This window comes from Macrosteles quadrilineatus, unplaced genomic scaffold, assembly GCF_028750875.1.
Source record: "Macrosteles quadrilineatus isolate MER2022 unplaced genomic scaffold, UCM_ALF_1.0 Scaffold_17__1_contigs__length_3442018, whole genome shotgun sequence".
NCBI classification, from domain to species: Eukaryota; Metazoa; Arthropoda; class Insecta; order Hemiptera; family Cicadellidae; genus Macrosteles; species Macrosteles quadrilineatus.
The window spans coordinates 24,927-48,617 of NW_026542610.1; the positions used below are offsets into that span (position 1 = coordinate 24,927).

General features: G+C 39.0%; 5 protein-coding genes across 5 annotated transcripts; all 5 read left to right on the forward strand.

Moving 5' to 3' along the window:
• LOC129005191 (uncharacterized protein K02A2.6-like) lies at window positions 1–1,179 on the forward strand. Its single transcript, XM_054434023.1, has one exon. The coding sequence runs from the start codon at window positions 1–3 to the stop codon at window positions 1,177–1,179; it is 1,179 nt and encodes a 392-aa protein (XP_054289998.1).
• Window positions 1,180–5,178: 3,999 nt separating this feature from the next.
• Window positions 5,179–6,357, forward strand: LOC129005192 (uncharacterized protein K02A2.6-like). The gene has a single exon (XM_054434024.1). The coding sequence runs from the start codon at window positions 5,179–5,181 to the stop codon at window positions 6,355–6,357; it is 1,179 nt and encodes a 392-aa protein (XP_054289999.1).
• A 3,999-nt stretch (window positions 6,358–10,356) lies between these two features.
• Window positions 10,357–11,535, forward strand: LOC129005193 (uncharacterized protein K02A2.6-like). The gene has a single exon (XM_054434025.1). The coding sequence runs from the start codon at window positions 10,357–10,359 to the stop codon at window positions 11,533–11,535; it is 1,179 nt and encodes a 392-aa protein (XP_054290000.1).
• Window positions 11,536–15,533: 3,998 nt separating this feature from the next.
• On the forward strand, window positions 15,534–16,712 carry LOC129005194 (uncharacterized protein K02A2.6-like). The gene has a single exon (XM_054434026.1). The coding sequence runs from the start codon at window positions 15,534–15,536 to the stop codon at window positions 16,710–16,712; it is 1,179 nt and encodes a 392-aa protein (XP_054290001.1).
• Window positions 16,713–20,705: 3,993 nt separating this feature from the next.
• On the forward strand, window positions 20,706–21,884 carry LOC129005195 (uncharacterized protein K02A2.6-like). Its single transcript, XM_054434027.1, has one exon. The coding sequence runs from the start codon at window positions 20,706–20,708 to the stop codon at window positions 21,882–21,884; it is 1,179 nt and encodes a 392-aa protein (XP_054290002.1).
• Window positions 21,885–23,691: the final 1,807 nt, after the last annotated feature.

Genomic DNA, 23,691 nt, shown 5'->3' on the forward strand with positions numbered 1-23,691 from the left:
ATGGATGATGTGAGGGTTAAGGAAGTACTAAAAGACTTTGAAGATGTATTCTCTGAAGGACATGGGAAAATCAAGGGTTATAAAGCACAAATTCACGTTCAAGAAGATGCAAACCCCCAACATTTTTCTGCGCGCAGGGTTCCATTTCCCTTGAAAAAACGAATTGAGAGTGAACTTGCAAGACTTGTCAATGAGGATATCATTGAAGAGGTAGATCCTGCTACTACAGCTATTCCATGGGCCACTCCAACAGTCAACGTAGAGAAGGACGATGGTTCAATAAGAATTTGTGGAGATTTTCGAGTCACGTTGAATCCAAATTTGGTCCCAGAAAATGCTATTATTCCAACATTTGAGGAACTAACAAATAAAGTTGCAGGTGGACAAGAGTTTTCCAAGATAGACCTACGAGATGCTTACCTACAAATGGAGGTTGCAGAAGAACACCGAAAGTATTTAGTAATAGCAACGCATAGTGGTTATTATAGATACAAACGTTTACCTTTTGGGATATCATCCAGCCCAGGTATTTTCCAGAGATATATGGAAAGACTCTTAGCTGGAATACCACAGGTTGGAGTTCTTCTGGATGATATTATAATATTTGGAAAGAATAAGAACGAACATCTAAGAAATTTAAGAGAGGTTTTGAAACGAATGAAAGAATCTGGTATAAAAGCAAAATCTAGCAAATGCAAATTTTTTGAAGAGTCAGTAACTTACTTGGGACATACAATCAACCGAAATGAAATATATCCTACTGAAGAAAAAATAAAAGCCATACGAGAGGCACGGTCAGAGGTCGGAGATGGAATGCTAGCTCTTCAAAATGTTCTTTTTAGCTACCGAAACTCGCCTCAGAAAACAACCGGTAGGGCTCCGGCAGAATTGTTTCTCGGTCGTAGACTACCAACACTTTTTGATAATATGAAACCTAATCTTAGGAAAAAGATGGAAATGAAGCTTTGGAAAGAACAAGGGAGAAACAACAAGAAAGTTCGATCTTTTGAAGAAGGAGAAGATGTGTGGATTAAGAATGAACATGGAAATGGTTGGTCAGCTGGAATGGTGAAAAATAGAAATGAACTGTATTCATATGATGTACTTTGTGGAGGTGTTATAAAAAGAAAGCATGCCAACCAGATGAGACAAAGAATGGGAGCTGTAGAGTCTGCGTAAAAAGAAGGAGGGGAAAAGTGTTAGACAGTTAAATCTGTAAGTGATTAATTCATCAGCTGATTTATTATTGTTTGTTAGTAAATATTCTGTTTACATTGATGTGTTTAAGAATTAAATAAAATGGTTCTTTTGTATCTTGAATATCATTTAGTGTAATTCTATACGTAGGTCAGGGCGCAGAATCACAATTCAATATGACTGCATCTCTACTATGTGGGCTTGGTACAAGTCGTTTATTCCCTCAACATCTACATTACGATTGGTATAGTTTTTCCTAGCAGGTTTGTGCAGTTCTTCCGCTATGCCTTCCATGGTGAAAATTATGTATATTAACACCGGTTACGTATAATATAGCTTAGTTTTGGATAGGGTTTGAGAATAAATCCCTACTGGACTGAGGCTGTTTTAGGACTTAGTCCTCTTCAGCCAGGGAAAGGATAGCAGCAGTAGCAGAGACGTGTAAATAACGAGAGAGTGTGTAACTACGAAGCGCTATTCTGCCACCGCTGCCGGTTGAGGTTGGGTTGAGTGGTATTTGTTTTATTGAGGATAGCTTTACGGTTGGATTGTGGTTTTCGGAAAGGGAGGTTTGGTTTTGGTTGGGTCGGGTTGCGGGTTTACATCGTTGATTTGACCGACGATGCTCTAAATTTGTCCCGGTAAGAATTGTGATTCTGCGCCCTGACCTACGTTCCGTACAGAATATGCTTGGTGGACGCTTCTCTCAAGACTTTAGCAAACGGTTGTTTTGGAAAATTTACAATTAATAGTTGGCCTCCAGAGTCATGCAGAGACAGATGGATGTCCTGTCCCCGGGGCCTGACACCGCAGTCTGCTTCGTGAAGCGCCGGAATAGACGACGTGGCCAACCTCCCGCAGTGATGCTGGATGCAACGCCGATCCCGTGGAGACATACGGTCAAGTACATGGGCGTCACGTTGGACTCGAAGCTTTACTCTCGGCATCATGTAAACAGGAAGGTGTCTGAGGCTACCGGCATTCTCAGACTGATGTGGCCACTCCTCAAGGTGAGAATTCCTCTGCCGCTGAAGACGAAGATCACCGTGTTTCTACTCCTTGTACGCTCCTGCATGATGTACGCTTCGGAGGCCTGGTGGGCCCTCGCCAGCAGGACCAAAAGGAGGAGGAGGAGACTGGAAGCCGTCCAGTCGAGGACACTGCGCCGGATCACCGGCAAGCCCTGGTTCGTCCGGAACACCACCATCAGAGCAACGGCTGGGGTTCCAACGCTGGAGGACTTCACCAAGGCGAAATCAGCGAAGCTCTTCCAGAAGGCTGCGGAGTCGGCGTTCGACCACATCAGGGAACTCTACAGCCACAACGACATCGCAGAGGATCGGGGACCTACTTTGAAGATATACTGTGTGCAGCAGAAACCAAAGAGGTGTTGTACAAAATTGTACTTGAAGTTATCAATGTGGCAAGGAAAAACCACATTCAACTGAATAAGGATAAAATTCAATACTTTGTTGAAAAAGTGCGATTTTTAGGACAAGAATTTGATTGTAATGGCGTTAAACATGACTGTGACAGAATCAGAGCTTTTAATGAACTGGAAATACCTAAGAATAAGACAGAACTTCAACGAATTTTAGGCACTGTGAATTACCTTAGGCCTTTTATTCCAAACTTAGCAGAGCAACCAATTTCGTCTATTGTTGTCATTTATACTTCGTTTTAGTGTTCACTCATTAAAAAAACAACAAAAAAAACCTACTTGTAGCCTACTTTCTCCGTCATGGATAGATAACAACTTACAAAACAATTTTCGAATTGTATATAAATGTTTTCATTCTTGAATGTGTATTTGTTTCTGACTCACACACAAAAATACAATATATTAACTATATCGTCTCAAGAAACAAATTATTTCTCCCCACGGCACATGTGATTTACGAAGTGTGCGACTATGCCATGACCGATGTCGCGTTAAGTGTACACCTACAACTACTTCAGTAACACACAAGTTAAGTCTATTAATATATAACACGAACATTATTTTGTTGGGGTTTTTTTATTATTTGCTAAAATAAACCAACTAATCTAATAAACAATATCAAATTTTGATATTATGAATTGACACACACTGACAACCGTTGTTCGGAAAACGTCTCGAGTTGTGTCTAAGACGCGGTGGACATAAGTGGCTGGTGTTGGAACTGACGGATCGCTCAACATGCAGTAGCTGATTTTGTTTAATCCAATGTTTCGCTTAACCTTATTATCGCTCTTTACATTAATCAAAAGTAGCACATTCGGATTACAAACGTTTTTATAACTGCTTACAGTGTTGCGTGGGGGTACTGTCGCAGCGACGACACTATTCAACACGCGATAAAACGTTGTCTATGTCTTGGAATCCACACACTCCGTTACACCAATTAGTAATGTACAGTTTTAAATGAAAACGGAATCTTAATATTTTTATTTTCTTTCGAAAAAAAACCAACTGTTAATTGTAAATTTTCCAAAACAACCGTTTGCTAAAGTCTTGAAAGAAACGTCCACCAAGCATATTCTGTACGGTACGTAGTGTTAGATAGTTAAATCTGTAAGTGATTAATTCATCAGCTGATTTATTATTGTTTGTTAGTAAATATTCTGTTTACATTGATGTGTTTAAGAATTAAATAAAATGGTTCTTGTGTATCATAAATATCTTTTAGTGTAATTCTATATTGGCGACGATGAGTAAACGAACCAAAAGAAGAAATAGTTATTTCAACGAAGAAGAGAAGTATGAAACTAAAGAAGACACATTACAATCAAAGATAGAGAAGTTCAAATGTCAAAGCTATGATGAGTCTAGTAGGTGGGACGATTATGAAGCACATTTTCTATTATTATGCAAGGTAAAAGGATTGAGAGAAGACTCTCATAGAGCAGAGGATGCTCGAAGGGATCTTTTGCTTGCATATGTGGGTCCTGCACCATTAAGAAAAATTTCAAACTTTCTACTGCCTTTGAAAGTACATCAGGCTACATGGGCAGAACTAGGTAATGGTTTCAGGTCAGTATACAAAACTAGAAAAACTATATTTTCAGCTAGAATGGAGTTTGAAAAATGCATCAGAGAAGATAGCGAAAGCCTTTAAGAATTTGTAATACGTTTGAAAAATGTAGCAGAATTTTGCAAGTATGAGAATAAGTTTGATGAAAGAATAAGAGACAGATTGGCAGGAGGTATACATTTTCCAGAGTTTGAAGTAGAAATTAGACAACGATGGCCTGATGGTGTAAAAGAAAATGGTGACAAATAAACATCTGAAGATATTTTTGAACTGGCCACTTCAATGGAAAGAGCTCGTCATGAAATATTCAAGAATAACGATAAAGAGCTGGAAGTATCGCAAGTAAGAAGAAACAATAGGGGGTCTAAGAGAGAAGTGGAATATAACGGAAAGACAAATCATCCATGTAGTAGATGTGGAACAAAACATGAATTTGGCAAATGCCCAGCCTACCAAAAACAGTGTTTGAATTGCAAAAAAAATAGGACATTTTGGAAAGGTATGTCGGCAAAAACGAGTGAATAATTTGCATGAAAAATCAGAAGATAAAGAATCTGAAGCAGACTCTCATGACATGAGGATAAACGATGTTAAAAAGGAAAGAGGACATATTTTTAAAGCACGTATTTATTTAAAGTTAAATAAGGTAGCTACAAACATGGAATTTGACTCAGGAGCTTGGGCCTCAATGATAGGTAAGCCTCTTTGGGAGAAGATTGGTTCACCACGACTTGACAAGACTAATCCAAAATTTGTGGCATATAGGAACAATATTTTAGATATACTTGGTGAATGTTATGTCAATGTTTCAGTAAGTAATGAGACACGTAGATTAAAAGTAGTAGTAGTAAATGGAAATGAGAAACCATTATTTGGTTTACCATGGATATTAGCTTTTAATATGGAACTCCCTCCTGATGTAACTATTAGTAAAGTAAGATGTAAGCAAAATCTAAAACAACAAAAGATGGATGATGTGAGGGTTAAGGAAGTACTAAAAGACTTTGAAGATGTATTCTCTGAAGGACATGGGAAAATCAAGGGTTATAAAGCACAAATTCACGTTCAAGAAGATGCAAACCCCCAACATTTTTCTGCGCACAGGGTTCCATTTCCCTTGAAAAAACGAATTGAGAGTGAACTTGCAAGACTTGTCAATGAGGATATCATTGAAGAGGTAGATCCTGCTACTACAGCTATTCCATGGGCCACTCCAACAGTCAACGTAGAGAAGGACGATGGTTCAATAAGAATTTGTGGAGATTTTCGAGTCACGTTGAATCCAAATTTGGTCCCAGAAAATGCTATTATTCCAACATTTGAGGAACTAACAAATAAAGTTGCAGGTGGACAAGAGTTTTCCAAGATAGACCTACGAGATGCTTACCTACAAATGGAGGTTGCAGAAGAACACCGAAAGTATTTAGTAATAGCAACGCATAGTGGTTATTATAGATACAAACGTTTACCTTTTGGGATATCATCCAGCCCAGGTATTTTCCAGAGATATATGGAAAGACTCTTAGCTGGAATACCACAGGTTGGAGTTCTTCTGGATGATATTATAATATTTGGAAAGAATAAGAACGAACATCTAAGAAATTTAAGAGAGGTTTTGAAACGAATGAAAGAATCTGGTATAAAAGCAAAATCTAGCAAATGCAAATTTTTTGAAGAGTCAGTAACTTACTTGGGACATACAATCAACCGAAATGAAATATATCCTACTGAAGAAAAAATAAAAGCCATACGAGAGGCACGGTCAGAGGTCGGAGATGGAATGCTAGCTCTTCAAAATGTTCTTTTTAGCTACCGAAACTCGCCTCAGAAAACAACCGGTAGGGCTCCGGCAGAATTGTTTCTCGGTCGTAGACTACCAACACTTTTTGAAAATATGAAACCTAATCTTAGGAAAAAGATGGAAATGAAGCTTTGGAAAGAACAAGGGAGAAACAACAAGAAAGTTCGATCTTTTGAAGAAGGAGAAGATGTATGGATTAAGAATGAACATGGAAATGGTTGGTCAGCTGGAATGGTGAAAAATAGAAATGAACTGTATTCATATGATGTACTTTGTGGAGGTGTTATAAAAAGAAAGCATGCCAACCAGATGAGACAAAGAATGGGAGCTGTAGAGTCTGCGTAAAAAGAAGGAGGGGAAAAGTGTTAGACAGTTAAATCTGTAAGTGATTAATTCATCAGCTGATTTATTATTGTTTGTTAGTAAATATTCTGTTTACATTGATGTGTTTAAGAATTAAATAAAATGGTTCTTTTGTATCTTGAATATCATTTAGTGTAATTCTATACGTAGGTCAGGGCGCAGAATCACAATTCAATATGACTGCATCTCTACTATGTGGGCTTGGTACAAGTCGTTTATTCCCTCAACATCTACATTACGATTGGTATAGTTTTTCCTAGCAGGTTTGTGCAGTTCTTCCGCTATGCCTTCCATGGTGAAAATTATGTATATTAACACCGGTTACGTATAATATAGCTTAGTTTTGGATAGGGTTTGAGAATAAAACCCTACTGGACTGAGGCTGTTTTAGGACTTAGTCCTCTTCAGCCAGGGAAAGGATAGCAGCAGTAGCAGAGACGTGTAAATAACGAGAGAGTGTGTAACTACGAAGCGCTATTCTGCCACCGCTGCCGGTTGAGGTTGGGTTGAGTGGTATTTGTTTTATTGAGGATAGCTTTACGGTTGGATTGTGGTTTTCGGAAAGGGAGGTTTGGTTTTGGTTGGGTCGGGTTGCGGGTTTACATCGTTGATTTGACCGACGATGCTCTAAATTTGTCCCGGTAAGAATTGTGATTCTGCGCCCTGACCTACGTTCCGTACAGAATATGCTTGGTGGACGCTTCTCTCAAGACTTTAGCAAACGGTTGTTTTGGAAAATTTACAATTAATAGTTGGCCTCCAGAGTCATGCAGAGACAGATGGATGTCCTGTCCCCGGGGCCTGACACCGCAGTCTGCTTCGTTAAGCGCCGGAATAGACGACGTGGCCAACCTCCCGCAGTGATGCTGGATGCAACGCCGATCCCGTGGAGACATACGGTCAAGTACATGGGCGTCACGTTGGACTCGAAGCTTTACTCTCGGCATCATGTAAACAGGAAGGTGTCTGAGGCTACCGGCATTCTCAGACTGATGTGGCCACTCCTCAAGGTGAGAATTCCTCTGCCGCTGAAGACGAAGATCACCGTGTTTCTACTCCTTGTACGCTCCTGCATGATGTACGCTTCGGAGGCCTGGTGGGCCCTCGCCAGCAGGACCAAAAGGAGGAGGAGGAGACTGGAAGCCGTCCAGTCGAGGACACTGCGCCGGATCACCGGCAAGCCCTGGTTCGTCCGGAACACCACCATCAGAGCAACGGCTGGGGTTCCAACGCTGGAGGACTTCACCAAGGCGAAATCAGCGAAGCTCTTCCAGAAGGCTGCGGAGTCGGCGTTCGACCACATCAGGGAACTCTACAGCCACAACGACATCGCAGAGGATCGGGGACCTACTTTGAAGATATACTGTGTGCAGCAGAAACCAAAGAGGTGTTGTACAAAATTGTACTTGAAGTTATCAATGTGGCAAGGAAAAACCACATTCAACTGAATAAGGATAAAATTCAATACTTTGTTGAAAAAGTGCGATTTTTAGGACAAGAATTTGATTGTAATGGCGTTAAACATGACTGTGACAGAATCAGAGCTTTAAATGAACTGGAAATACCTAAGAATAAGACAGAACTTCAACGAATTTTAGGCACTGTGAATTACCTTAGGCCTTTTATTCCAAACTTAGCAGAGCAACCAATTTCGTCTATTGTTGTCATTTATACTTCGTTTTAGTGTTCACTCATTAAAAAAACAACAAAAAAAACCTACTTGTAGCCTACTTTCTCCGTCATGGATAGATAACAACTTACAAAACAATTTTCGAATTGTATATAAATGTTTTCATTCTTGAATGTGTATTTGTTTCTGACTCACACACAAAAATACAATATATTAACTATATCGTCTCAAGAAACAAATTATTTCTCCCCACGGCACATGTGATTTACGAAGTGTGCGACTATGCCATGACCGATGTCGCGTTAAGTGTACACCTACAACTACTTCAGTAACACACAAGTTAAGTCTATTAATATATAACACGAACATTATTTTGTTGGGGTTTTTTATTATTTGCTAAAATAAACCAACTAATCTAATAAACAATATCAAATTTTGATATTATGAATTGACACACACTGACAACCGTTGTTCGGAAAACGTCTCGAGTTGTGTCTAAGACGCGGTGGACATAAGTGGCTGGTGTTGGAACTGACGGATCGCTCAACATGCAGTAGCTGATTTTGTTTAATCCAATGTTTCGCTTAACCTTATTATCGCTCTTTACATTAATCAAAAGTAGCACATTCGGATTACAAACGTTTTTATAACTGCTTACAGTGTTGCGTGGGGGTACTGTCGCAGCGACGACACTATTCAACACGCGATAAAACGTTGTCTATGTCTTGGAATCCACACACTCCGTTACACCAATTAGTAATGTACAGCTTTAAATGAAAACGGAATCTTAATATTTTTATTTTCTTTCGAAAAAAAAACCAACTGTTAATTGTAAATTTTCCAAAACAACCGTTTGCTAAAGTCTTGAAAGAAACGTCCACCAAGCATATTCTGTACGGTACGTAGTGTTAGATAGTTAAATCTGTAAGTGATTAATTCATCAGCTGATTTATTATTGTTTGTTAGTAAATATTCTGTTTACATTGATGTGTTTAAGAATTAAATAAAATGGTTCTTGTGTATCATAAATATCTTTTAGTGTAATTCTATATTGGCGACGATGAGTAAACGAACCAAAAGAAGAAATAGTTATTTCAACGAAGAAGAGAAGTATGAAACTAAAGAAGACACATTACAATCAAAGATAGAGAAGTTCAAATGTCAAAGCTATGATGAGTCTAGTAGGTGGGACGATTATGAAGCACATTTTCTATTATTATGCAAGGTAAAAGGATTGAGAGAAGACTCTCATAGAGCAGAGGATGCTCGAAGGGATCTTTTGCTTGCATATGTGGGTCCTGCACCATTAAGAAAAATTTCAAACTTTCTACTGCCTTTGAAAGTACATCAGGCTACATGGGCAGAACTAGGTAATGGTTTCAGGTCAGTATACAAAGCTAGAAAAACTATATTTTCAGCTAGAATGGAGTTTGAAAAATGCATCAGAGAAGATAGCGAAAGCCTTTAAGAATTTGTAATACGTTTGAAAAATGTAGCAGAATTTTGCAAGTATGAGAATAAGTTTGATGAAAGAATAAGAGACAGATTGGCAGGAGGTATACATTTTCCAGAGTTTGAAGTAGAAATTAGACAACGATGGCCTGATGGTGTAAAAGAAAATGGTGACAAATAAACATCTGAAGATATTTTTGAACTGGCCACTTCAATGGAAAGAGCTCGTCATGAAATATTCAAGAATAACGATAAAGAGCTGGAAGTATCGCAAGTAAGAAGAAACAATAGGGGGTCTAAGAGAGAAGTGGAATATAACGGAAAGACAAATCATCCATGTAGTAGATGTGGAACAAAACATGAATTTGGCAAATGCCCAGCCTACCAAAAACAGTGTTTGAATTGCAAAAAAAATAGGACATTTTGGAAAGGTATGTCGGCAAAAACGAGTGAATAATTTGCATGAAAAATCAGAAGATAAAGAATCTGAAGCAGACTCTCATGACATGAGGATAAACGATGTTAAAAAGGAAAGAAGACATATTTTTAAAGCACGTATTTATTTAAAGTTAAATAAGGTAGCTACAAACATGGAATTTGACTCAGGAGCTTGGGCCTCAATGATAGGTAAGCCTCTTTGGGAGAAGATTGGTTCACCACGACTTGACAAGACTAATCCAAAATTTGTGGCATATAGGAACAATATTTTAGATATACTTGGTGAATGTTATGTCAATGTTTCAGTAAGTAATGAGACACGTAGATTAAAAGTAGCAGTAGTAAATGGAAATGAGAAACCATTATTTGGTTTACCATGGATATTAGCTTTTAATATGGAACTCCCTCCTGATGTAACTATTAGTAAAGTAAGATGTAAGCAAAATCTAAAACAACAAAAGATGGATGATGTGAGGGTTAAGGAAGTACTAAAAGACTTTGAAGATGTATTCTCTGAAGGACATGGGAAAATCAAGGGTTATAAAGCACAAATTCACGTTCAAGAAGATGCAAACCCCCAACATTTTTCTGCGCGCAGGGTTCCATTTCCCTTGAAAAAACGAATTGAGAGTGAACTTGCAAGACTTGTCAATGAGGATATCATTGAAGAGGTAGATCCTGCTACTACAGCTATTCCATGGGCCACTCCAACAGTCAACGTAGAGAAGGACGATGGTTCAATAAGAATTTGTGGAGATTTTCGAGTCACGTTGAATCCAAATTTGGTCCCAGAAAATGCTATTATTCCAACATTTGAGGAACTAACAAATAAAGTTGCCGGTGGACAAGAGTTTTCCAAGATATACCTACGAGATGCTTACCTACACAAGGAGGTTGCAGAAGAACACCGAAAGTATTTAGTAATAGCAACGCATAGTGGTTATTATAGATACAAACGTTTACCTTTTGGGATATCATCCAGCCCAGGTATTTTCCAGAGATATATGGAAAGACTCTTAGCTGGAATACCACAGGTTGGAGTTCTTCTGGATGATATTATCATAACTGGAAAGAATAAGAACGAACATCTAAGAAATTTAAGAGAGGTTTTGAAACGAATGAAAGAATCTGGTATAAAAGCAAAATCTAGCAAATGCAAATTTTTTGAAGAGTCAGTAACTTACTTGGGACATACAATCAACCGAAATGAAATATATCCTACTGAAGAAAAAATAAAAGCCATACGAGAGGCACGGTCAGAGGTCGGAGATGGAATGCTAGCTCTTCAAAATGTTCTTTTTAGCTACCGAAACTCGCCTCAGAAAACAACCGGTAGGGCTCCGGCAGAATTGTTTCTCGGTCGTAGACTACCAACACTTTTTGACAATATGAAACCTAATCTTAGGAAAAAGATGGAAATGAAGCTTTGGAAAGAACAAGGGAGAAACAACAAGAAAGTTCGATCTTTTGAAGAAGGAGAAGATGTGTGGATTAAGAATGAACATGGAAATGGTTGGTCAGCTGGAATGGTGAAAAATAGAAATGAACTGTATTCATATGATGTACTTTGTGGAGGTGTTATAAAAAGAAAGCATGCCAACCAGATGAGACAAAGAATGGGAGCTGTAGAGTCTGCGTAAAAAGAAGGAGGGGAAAAGTGTTAGACAGTTAAATCTGTAAGTGATTAATTCATCAGCTGATTTATTATTGTTTGTTAGTAAATATTCTGTTTACATTGATGTGTTTAAGAATTAAATAAAATGGTTCTTTTGTATCTTGAATATCATTTAGTGTAATTCTATACGTAGGTCAGGGCGCAGAATCACAATTCAATATGACTGCATCTCTACTATGTGGGCTTGGTACAAGTCGTTTATTCCCTCAACATCTACATTACGATTGGTATAGTTTTTCCTAGCAGGTTTGTGCAGTTCTTCCGCTATGCCTTCCATGGTGAAAATTATGTATATTAACACCGGTTACGTATAATATAGCTTAGTTTTGGATAGGGTTTGAGAATAAAACCCTACTGGACTGACCCTGTTTTAGGACTTAGTCCTCTTCAGCCAGGGAAAGGATAGCAGCAGTAGCAGAGACGTGTAATAACGAGAGAGTGTGTAACTACGAAGCGCTATTCTGCCACCGCTGCCGGTTGAGGTTGGGTTGAGTGGTATTTGTTTTATTGAGGATAGCTTTACGGTTGGATTGTGGTTTTCGGAAAGGGAGGTTTGGTTTTGGTTGGGTCGGGTTGCGGGTTTACATCGTTGATTTGACCGACGATGCTCTAAATTTGTCCCGGTAAGAATTGTGATTCTGCGCCCTGACCTACGTTCCGTACAGAATATGCTTGGTGGACGCTTCTCTCAAGACTTTAGCAAACGGTTGTTTTGGAAAATTTACAATTAATAGTTGGCCTCCAGAGTCATGCAGAGACAGATGGATGTCCTGTCCCCGGGGCCTGACACCGCAGTCTGCTTCGTGAAGCGCCGGAATAGACGACGTGGCCAACCTCCTGCAGTGATGCTGGATGCAACGCCGATCCCGTGGAGACATACGGTCAAGTACATGGGCGTCACGTTGGACTCGAAGCTTTACTCTCGGCATCATGTAAACAGGAAGGTGTCTGAGGCTACCGGCATTCTCAGACTGATGTGGCCACTCCTCAAGGTGAGAATTCCTCTGCCGCTGAAGACGAAGATCACCGTGTTTCTACTCCTTGTACGCTCCTGCATGATGTACGCTTCGGAGGCCTGGTGGGCCCTCGCCAGCAGGACCAAAAGGAGGAGGAGGAGACTGGAAGCCGTCCAGTCGAGGACACTGCGCCGGATCACCGGCAAGCCCTGGTTCGTCCGGAACACCACCATCAGAGCAACGGCTGGGGTTCCAACGCTGGAGGACTTCACCAAGGCGATATCAGCGAAGCTCTTCCAGAAGGCTGCGGAGTCGGCGTTCGACCACATCAGGGAACTCTACAGCCACAACGACATCGCAGAGGATCGGGGACCTACTTTGAAGATATACTGTGTGCAGCAGAAACCAAAGAGGTGTTGTACAAAATTGTACTTGAAGTTATCAATGTGGCAAGGAAAAACCACATTCAACTGAATAAGGATCAAATTCAATACTTTGTTGAAAAAGTGCGATTTTTAGGACAAGAATTTGATTGTAATGGCGTTAAACATGACTGTGACAGAATCAGAGCTTTTAATGAACTGGAAATACCTAAGAATAAGACAGAACTTCAACGAATTTTAGGCACTGTGAATTACCTTAGGCCTTTTATTCCAAACTTAGCAGAGCAACCAATTTCGTCTATTGTTGTCATTTATACTTCGTTTTAGTGTTCACTCATTAAAAAAACAACAAAAAAAACCTACTTGTAGCCTACTTTCTCCGTCATGGATAGATAACAACTTACAAAACAATTTTCGAATTGTATATAAATGTTTTCATTCTTGAATGTGTATTTGTTTCTGACTCACACACAAAAATACAATATATTAACTATATCGTCTCAAGAAACAAATTATTTCTCCCCACGGCACATGTGATTTACCAAGTGTGCGACTATGCCATGACCGATGTCGCGTTAAGTGTACACCTACAACTACTTCAGTAACACACAAGTTAAGTCTATTAATATATAACACGAACATTATTTTGTTGGGGTTTTTTATTATTTGCTAAAATAAACCAACTAATCTAATAAACAATATCAAATTTTGATATTATGAATTGACACACACTGACAACCGTTGTTCGGAAAACGTCTCGAGTTGTGTCTAAGACGCGGTGGACATAAGTGGCTGGTGTTGGAACTGACGGATCGCTTAACATGCAGTAGCTGATTTTGTTTAATCCAATGTTTCGCTTAACCTTATTATCGCTCTTTACATTAATCAAAAGTAGCACATTCGGATTACAAACGTTTTTATAACTGCTTACAGTGTTGCGTGGGGGTACAGTCGCAGCGACGACACTATTCAACACGCGATAAAACGTTGTCTATGTCTTGGAATCCACACACTCCGTTACACCAATTAGTAATGTACAGTTTTAAATGAAAACGGAATCTTAATATTTTTATTTTCTTTCGAAAAAAAAACCAACTGTTAATTGTAAATTTTCCAAAACAACCGTTTGCTAAAGTCTTGAAAGAAACGTCCACCAAGCATATTCTGTACGGTACGTAGTGTTAGATAGTTAAATCTGTAAGTGATTAACTCATCAGCTGATTTATTATTGTTTGTTAGTAAATATTCTGTTTACATTGATGTGTTTAAGAATTAAATAAAATGGTTCTTGTGTATCATAAATATCTTTTAGTGTAATTCTATATTGGCGACGATGAGTAAACGAACCAAAAGAAGAAATAGTTATTTCAACGAAGAAGAGAAGTATGAAACTAAAGAAGACACATTACAATCAAAGATAGAGAAGTTCAAATGTCAAAGCTATGATGAGTCTAGTAGGTGGGACGATTATGAAGCACATTTTCTATTATTATGCAAGGTAAAAGGATTGAGAGAAGACTCTCATAGAGCAGAGGATGCTCGAAGGGATCTTTTGCTTGCATATGTGGGTCCTGCACCATTAAGAAAAATTTCAAACTTTCTACTGCCTTTGAAAGTACATCAGGCTACATGGGCAGAACTAGGTAATGGTTTCAGGTCAGTATACAAAGCTAGAAAAACTATATTTTCAGCTAGAATGGAGTTTGAAAAATGCATCAGAGAAGATAGCGAAAGCCTTTAAGAATTTGTAATACGTTTGAAAAATGTAGCAGAATTTTGCAAGTATGAGAATAAGTTTGATGAAAGAATAAGAGACAGATTGGCAGGAGGTATACATTTTCCAGAGTTTGAAGTAGAAATTAGACAACGATGGCCTGATGGTGTAAAAGAAAATGGTGACAAATAAACATCTGAAGATATTTTTGAACTGGCCACTTCAATGGAAAGAGCTCGTCATGAAATATTCAAGAATAACGATAAAGAGCTGGAAGTATCGCAAGTAAGAAGAAACAATAGGGGGTCTAAGAGAGAAGTGGAATATAACGGAAAGACAAATCATCCATGTAGTAGATGTGGAACAAAACATGAATTTGGCAAATGCCCAGCCTACCAAAAACAGTGTTTGAATTGCAAAAAAAATAGGACATTTTGGAAAGGTATGTCGGCAAAAACGAGTGAATAATTTGCATGAAAAATCAGAAGATAAAGAATCTGAAGCAGACTCTCATGACATGAGGATAAACGATGTTAAAAAGGAAAGAGGACATATTTTTAAAGCACGTATTTATTTAAAGTTAAATAAGGTAGCTACAAACATGGAATTTGACTCAGGAGCTTGGGCCTCAATGATAGGTAAGCCTCTTTGGGAGAAGATTGGTTCACCACGACTTGACAAGACTAATCCAAAATTTGTGGCATATAGGAACAATATTTTAGATATACTTAGTGAATGTTATGTCAATGTTTCAGTAAGTAATGAGACACGTAGATTAAAAGTAGCAGTAGTAAATGGAAATGAGAAACCATTATTTGGTTTACCATGGATATTAGCTTTTAATATGGAACTCCCTCCTGATGTAACTATTAGTAAAGTAAGATGTAAGCAAAATCTAAAACAACAAAAGATGGATGATGTGAGGGTTAAGGAAGTACTAAAAGACTTTGAAGATGTATTCTCTGAAGGACATGGGAAAATCAAGGGTTATAAAGCACAAATTCACGTTCAAGAAGATGCAAACCCCCAACATTTTTCTGCGCGCAGGGTTCCATTTCCCTTGAAAAAACGAATTGAGAGTGAACTTGCAAGACTTGTCAATGAGGATATCATTGAAGAGGTAGATCCTGCTACTACAGCTATTCCATGGGCCACTCCAACAGTCAACGTAGAGAAGGACGATGGTTCAATAAGAATTTGTGGAGATTTTCGAGTCACGTTGAATCCAAATTTGGTCCCAGAAAATGCTATTATTCCAACATTTGAGGAACTAACAAATAAAGTTGCCGGTGGACAAGAGTTTTCCAAGATATACCTACGAGATGCTTACCTACACAAGGAGGTTGCAGAAGAACACCGAAAGTATTTAGTAATAGCAACGCATAGTGGTTATTATAGATACAAACGTTTACCTTTTGGGATATCATCCAGCCCAGGTATTTTCCAGAGATATATGGAAAGACTCTTAGCTGGAATACCACAGGTTGGAGTTCTTCTGGATGATATTATCATAACTGGAAAGAATAAGAACGAACATCTAAGAAATTTAAGAGAGGTTTTGAAACGAATGAAAGAATCTGGTATAAAAGTAAAATCTAGCAAATGCAAATTTTTTGAAGAGTCAGTAACTTACTTGGGACATACAATCAACCGAAATGAAATATATCCTACTGAAGAAAAAATAAAAGCCATACGAGAGGCACGGTCAGAGGTCGGAGATGGAATGCTAGCTCTTCAAAATGTTCTTTTTAGCTACCGAAACTCGCCTCAGAAAACAACCGGTAGGGCTCCGGCAGAATTGTTTCTCGGTCGTAGACTACCAACACTTTTTGACAATATGAAACCTAATCTTAGGAAAAAGATGGAAATGAAGCTTTGGAAAGAACAAGGGAGAAACAACAAGAAAGTTCGATCTTTTGAAGAAGGAGAAGATGTGTGGATTAAGAATGAACATGGAAATGGTTGGTCAGCTGGAATGGTGAAAAATAGAAATGAACTGTATTCATATGATGTACTTTGTGGAGGTGTTATAAAAAGAAAGCATGCCAACCAGATGAGACAAAGAATGGGAGCTGTAGAGTCTGCGTAAAAAGAAGGAGGGGAAAAGTGTTAGACAGTTAAATCTGTAAGTGATTAATTCATCAGCTGATTTATTATTGTTTGTTAGTAAATATTCTGTTTACATTGATGTGTTTAAGAATTAAATAAAATGGTTCTTTTGTATCTTGAATATCATTTAGTGTAATTCTATACGTAGGTCAGGGCGCAGAATCACAATTCAATATGACTGCATCTCTACTATGTGGGCTTGGTACAAGTCGTTTATTCCCTCAACATCTACATTACGATTGGTATAGTTTTTCCTAGCAGGTTTGTGCAGTTCTTCCGCTATGCCTTCCATGGTGAAAATTATGTATATTAACACCGGTTACGTATAGTATAGCTTAGTTTTGGATAGGGTTTGAGAATAAAACCCTACTGAGGCTGTTTTAGGACTTAGTCCTCTTCAGCCAGGGAAAGGATAGCAGCAGTAGCAGAGACGTGTAATAACGAGAGAGTGTGTAACTACGAAGCGCTATTCTGCCACCGCTGCCGGTTGAGGTTGGGTTGAGTGGTATTTGTTTTATTGAGGATAGCTTTACGGTTGGATTGTGGTTTTTGGAAAGGGAGGTTTGGTTTTGGTTGGGTCGGGTTGCGGGTTTACATCGTTGATTTGACCGACGATGCTCTAAATTTGTCCCGGTAAGAATTGTGATTCTGCGCCCTGACCTACGTTCCGTACAGAATATGCTTGGTGGACGCTTCTCTCAAGACTTTAGCAAACGGTTGTTTTGGAAAATTTACAATTAATAGTTGGCCTCCAGAGTCATGCAGAGACAGATGGATGTCCTGTCCCCGGGGCCTGACACCGCAGTCTGCTTCGTGAAGCGCCGGAATAGACGACGTGGCCAACCTCCTGCAGTGATGCTGGATGCAACGCCGATCCCGTGGAGACATACGGTCAAGTACATGGGCGTCACGTTGGACTCGAAGCTTTACTCTCGGCATCATGTAAACAGGAAGGTGTCTGAGGCTACCGGCATTCTCAGACTGATGTGGCCACTCCTCAAGGTGAGAATTCCTCTGCCGCTGAAGACGAAGATCACCGTGTTTCTACTCCTTGTACGCTCCTGCATGATGTACGCTTCGGAGGCCTGGTGGGCCCTCGCCAGCAGGACCAAAAGGAGGAGGAGGAGACTGGAAGCCGTCCAGTCGAGGACACTGCGCCGGATCACCGGCAAGCCCTGGTTCGTCCGGAACACCACCATCAGAGCAACGGCTGGGGTTCCAACGCTGGAGGACTTCACCAAGGCGATATCAGCGAAGCTCTTCCAGAAGGCTGCGGAGTCGGCGTTCGACCACATCAGGGAACTCTACAGCCACAACGACATCGCAGAGGATCGGGGACCTACTTTGAAGATATACTGTGTGCAGCAGAAACCAAAGAGGTGTTGTACAAAATTGTACTTGAAGTTATCAATGTGGCAAGGAAAAACCACATTCAACTGAATAAGGATCAAATTCAATACTTTGTTGAAAAAGTGCGATTTTTAGGACAAGAATTTGATTGTAATGGCGTTAAACATGACTGTGACAGAATCAGAGCTTTTAATGAACTGGAAATACCTAAGAATAAGACAGAACTTCAACGAATTTTAGGCACTGTGAATTACCTTAGGCCTTTTATTCCAAACTTAGCAGAGCAACCAATTTCGTCTATTGTTGTCATTTATACTTCGTTTTAGTGTTCACTCATTAAAAAAACAACAAAAAAAACCTACTTGTAGCCTACTTTCTCCGTCATGGATAGATAACAACTTACAAAACAATTTTCGAATTGTATATAAATGTTTTCATTCTTGAATGTGTATTTGTTTCTGACTCACACACAAAAATACAATATATTAACTATATCGTCTCAAGAAACAAATTATTTCTCCCCACGGCACATGTCATTTACCAAGTGTGCGACTATGCCATGACCGATGTCGCGTTAAGTGTACACCTACAACTACTTCAGTAACACACAAGTTAAGTCTATTAATATATAACACGAACATTATTTTGTTGGGGTTTTTTATTATTTGCTAAAATAAACCAACTAATCTAATAAACAATATCAAATTTTGATATTATGAATTGACACACACTGACAACCGTTGTTCGGAAAACGTCTCGAGTTGTGTCTAAGACGCGGTGGACATAAGTGGCTGGTGTTGGAACTGACGGATCGCTTAACATGCAGTAGCTGATTTTGTTTAATCCAATGTTTCGCTTAACCTTATTATCGCTCTTTACATTAATCAAAAGTAGCACATTCGGATTACAAACGTTTTTATAACTGCTTACAGTGTTGCGTGGGGGTACAGTCGCAGCGACGACACTATTCAACACGCGATAAAACGTTGTCTATGTCTTGGAATCCACACACTCCGTTACACCAATTAGTAATGTACAGTTTTAAATGAAAACGGAATCTTAATATTTTTATTTTCTTTCGAAAAAAAAACCAACTGTTAATTGTAAATTTTCCAAAACAACCGTTTGCTAAAGTCTTGAAAGAAACGTCCACCAAGCATATTCTGTACGGTACGTAGTGTTAGATAGTTAAATCTGTAAGTGATTAACTCATCAGCTGATTTATTATTGTTTGTTAGTAAATATTCTGTTTACATTGATGTGTTTAAGAATTAAATAAAATGGTTCTTGTGTATCATAAATATCTTTTAGTGTAATTCTATATTGGCGACGATGAGTAAACGAACCAAAAGAAGAAATAGTTATTTCAACGAAGAAGAGAAGTATGAAACTAAAGAAGACACATTACAATCAAAGATAGAGAAGTTCAAATGTCAAAGCTATGATGAGTCTAGTAGGTGGGACGATTATGAAGCACATTTTCTATTATTATGCAAGGTAAAAGGATTGAGAGAAGACTCTCATAGAGCAGAGGATGCTCGAAGGGATCTTTTGCTTGCATATGTGGGTCCTGCACCATTAAGAAAAATTTCAAACTTTCTACTGCCTTTGAAAGTACATCAGGCTACATGGGCAGAACTAGGTAATGGTTTCAGGTCAGTATACAAAGCTAGAAAAACTATATTTTCAGCTAGAATGGAGTTTGAAAAATGCATCAGAGAAGATAGCGAAAGCCTTTAAGAATTTGTAATACGTTTGAAAAATGTAGCAGAATTTTGCAAGTATGAGAATAAGTTTGATGAAAGAATAAGAGACAGATTGGCAGGAGGTATACATTTTCCAGAGTTTGAAGTAGAAATTAGACAACGATGGCCTGATGGTGTAAAAGAAAATGGTGACAAATAAACATCTGAAGATATTTTTGAACTGGCCACTTCAATGGAAAGAGCTCGTCATGAAATATTCAAGAATAACGATAAAGAGCTGGAAGTATCGCAAGTAAGAAGAAACAATAGGGGGTCTAAGAGAGAAGTGGAATATAACGGAAAGACAAATCATCCATGTAGTAGATGTGGAACAAAACATGAATTTGGCAAATGCCCAGCCTACCAAAAACAGTGTTTGAATTGCAAAAAAAATAGGACATTTTGGAAAGGTATGTCGGCAAAAACGAGTGAATAATTTGCATGAAAAATCAGAAGATAAAGAATCTGAAGCAGACTCTCATGACATGAGGATAAACGATGTTAAAAAGGAAAGAGGACATATTTTTAAAGCACGTATTTATTTAAAGTTAAATAAGGTAGCTACAAACATGGAATTTGACTCAGGAGCTTGGGCCTCAATGATAGGTAAGCCTCTTTGGGAGAAGATTGGTTCACCACGACTTGACAAGACTAATCCAAAATTTGTGGCATATAGGAACAATATTTTAGATATACTTAGTGAATGTTATGTCAATGTTTCAGTAAGTAATGAGACACGTAGATTAAAAGTAGCAGTAGTAAATGGAAATGAGAAACCATTATTTGGTTTACCATGGATATTAGCTTTTAATATGGAACTCCCTCCTGATGTAACTATTAGTAAAGTAAGATGTAAGCAAAATCTAAAACAACAAAAGATGGATGATGTGAGGGTTAAGGAAGTACTAAAAGACTTTGAAGATGTATTCTCTGAAGGACATGGGAAAATCAAGGGTTATAAAGCACAAATTCACGTTCAAGAAGATGCAAACCCCCAACATTTTTCTGCGCGCAGGGTTCCATTTCCCTTGAAAAAACGAATTGAGAGTGAACTTGCAAGACTTGTCAATGAGGATATCATTGAAGAGGTAGATCCTGCTACTACAGCTATTCCATGGGCCACTCCAACAGTCAACGTAGAGAAGGACGATGGTTCAATAAGAATTTGTGGAGATTTTCGAGTCACGTTGAATCCAAATTTGGTCCCAGAAAATGCTATTATTCCAACATTTGAGGAACTAACAAATAAAGTTGCCGGTGGACAAGAGTTTTCCAAGATATACCTACGAGATGCTTACCTACACAAGGAGGTTGCAGAAGAACACCGAAAGTATTTAGTAATAGCAACGCATAGTGGTTATTATAGATACAAACGTTTACCTTTTGGGATATCATCCAGCCCAGGTATTTTCCAGAGATATATGGAAAGACTCTTAGCTGGAATACCACAGGTTGGAGTTCTTCTGGATGATATTATCATAACTGGAAAGAATAAGAACGAACATCTAAGAAATTTAAGAGAGGTTTTGAAACGAATGAAAGAATCTGGTATAAAAGTAAAATCTAGCAAATGCAAATTTTTTGAAGAGTCAGTAACTTACTTGGGACATACAATCAACCGAAATGAAATATATCCTACTGAAGAAAAAATAAAAGCCATACGAGAGGCACGGTCAGAGGTCGGAGATGGAATGCTAGCTCTTCAAAATGTTCTTTTTAGCTACCGAAACTCGCCTCAGAAAACAACCGGTAGGGCTCCGGCAGAATTGTTTCTCGGTCGTAGACTACCAACACTTTTTGACAATATGAAACCTAATCTTAGGAAAAAGATGGAAATGAAGCTTTGGAAAGAACAAGGGAGAAACAACAAGAAAGTTCGATCTTTTGAAGAAGGAGAAGATGTGTGGATTAAGAATGAACATGGAAATGGTTGGTCAGCTGGAATGGTGAAAAATAGAAATGAACTGTATTCATATGATGTACTTTGTGGAGGTGTTATAAAAAGAAAGCATGCCAACCAGATGAGACAAAGAATGGGAGCTGTAGAGTCTGCGTAAAAAGAAGGAGGGGAAAAGTGTTAGACAGTTAAATCTGTAAGTGATTAATTCATCAGCTGATTTATTATTGTTTGTTAGTAAATATTCTGTTTACATTGATGTGTTTAAGAATTAAATAAAATGGTTCTTTTGTATCTTGAATATCATTTAGTGTAATTCTATACGTAGGTCAGGGCGCAGAATCACAATTCAATATGACTGCATCTCTACTATGTGGGCTTGGTACAAGTCGTTTATTCCCTCAACATCTACATTACGATTGGTATAGTTTTTCCTAGCAGGTTTGTGCAGTTCTTCCGCTATGCCTTCCATGGTGAAAATTATGTATATTAACACCGGTTACGTATAGTATAGCTTAGTTTTGGATAGGGTTTGAGAATAAAACCCTACTGAGGCTGTTTTAGGACTTAGTCCTCTTCAGCCAGGGAAAGGATAGCAGCAGTAGCAGAGACGTGTAATAACGAGAGAGTGTGTAACTACGAAGCGCTATTCTGCCACCGCTGCCGGTTGAGGTTGGGTTGAGTGGTATTTGTTTTATTGAGGATAGCTTTACGGTTGGATTGTGGTTTTTGGAAAGGGAGGTTTGGTTTTGGTTGGGTCGGGTTGCGGGTTTACATCGTTGATTTGACCGACGATGCTCTAAATTTGTCCCGGTAAGAATTGTGATTCTGCGCCCTGACCTACGTTCCGTACAGAATATGCTTGGTGGACGCTTCTCTCAAGACTTTAGCAAACGGTTGTTTTGGAAAATTTACAATTAATAGTTGGCCTCCAGAGTCATGCAGAGACAGATGGATGTCCTGTCCCCGGGGCCTGACACCGCAGTCTGCTTCGTGAAGCGCCGGAATAGACGACGTGGCCAACCTCCTGCAGTGATGCTGGATGCAACGCCGATCCCGTGGAGACATACGGTCAAGTACATGGGCGTCACGTTGGACTCGAAGCTTTACTCTCGGCATCATGTAAACAGGAAGGTGTCTGAGGCTACCGGCATTCTCAGACTGATGTGGCCACTCCTCAAGGTGAGAATTCCTCTGCCGCTGAAGACGAAGATCACCGTGTTTCTACTCCTTGTACGCTCCTGCATGATGTACGCTTCGGAGGCCTGGTGGGCCCTCGCCAGCAGGACCAAAAGGAGGAGGAGGAGACTGGAAGCCGTCCAGTCGAGGACACTGCGCCGGATCACCGGCAAGCCCTGGTTCGTCCGGAACACCACCATCAGAGCAACGGCTGGGGTTCCAACGCTGGAGGACTTCACCAAGGCGATATCAGCGAAGCTCTTCCAGAAGGCTGCGGAGTCGGCGTTCGACCACATCAGGGAACTCTACAGCCACAACGACATCGCAGAGGATCGGGGACCTACTTTGAAGATATACTGTGTGCAGCAGAAACCAAAGAGGTGTTGTACAAAATTGTACTTGAAGTTATCAATGTGGCAAGGAAAAACCACATTCAACTGAATAAGGATCAAATTCAATACTTTGTTGAAAAAGTGCGATTTTTAGGACAAGAATTTGATTGTAATGGCGTTAAACATGACTGTGACAGAATCAGAGCTTTTAATGAACTGGAAATACCTAAGAATAAGACAGAACTTCAACGAATTTTAGGCACTGTGAATTACCTTAGGCCTTTTATTCCAAACTTAGCAGAGCAACCAATTTCGTCTATTGTTGTCATTTATACTTCGTTTTAGTGTTCACTCATTAAAAAAACAACAAAAAAAACCTACTTGTAGCCTACTTTCTCCGTCATGGATAGATAACAACTTACAAAACAATTTTCGAATTGTATATAAATGTTTTCA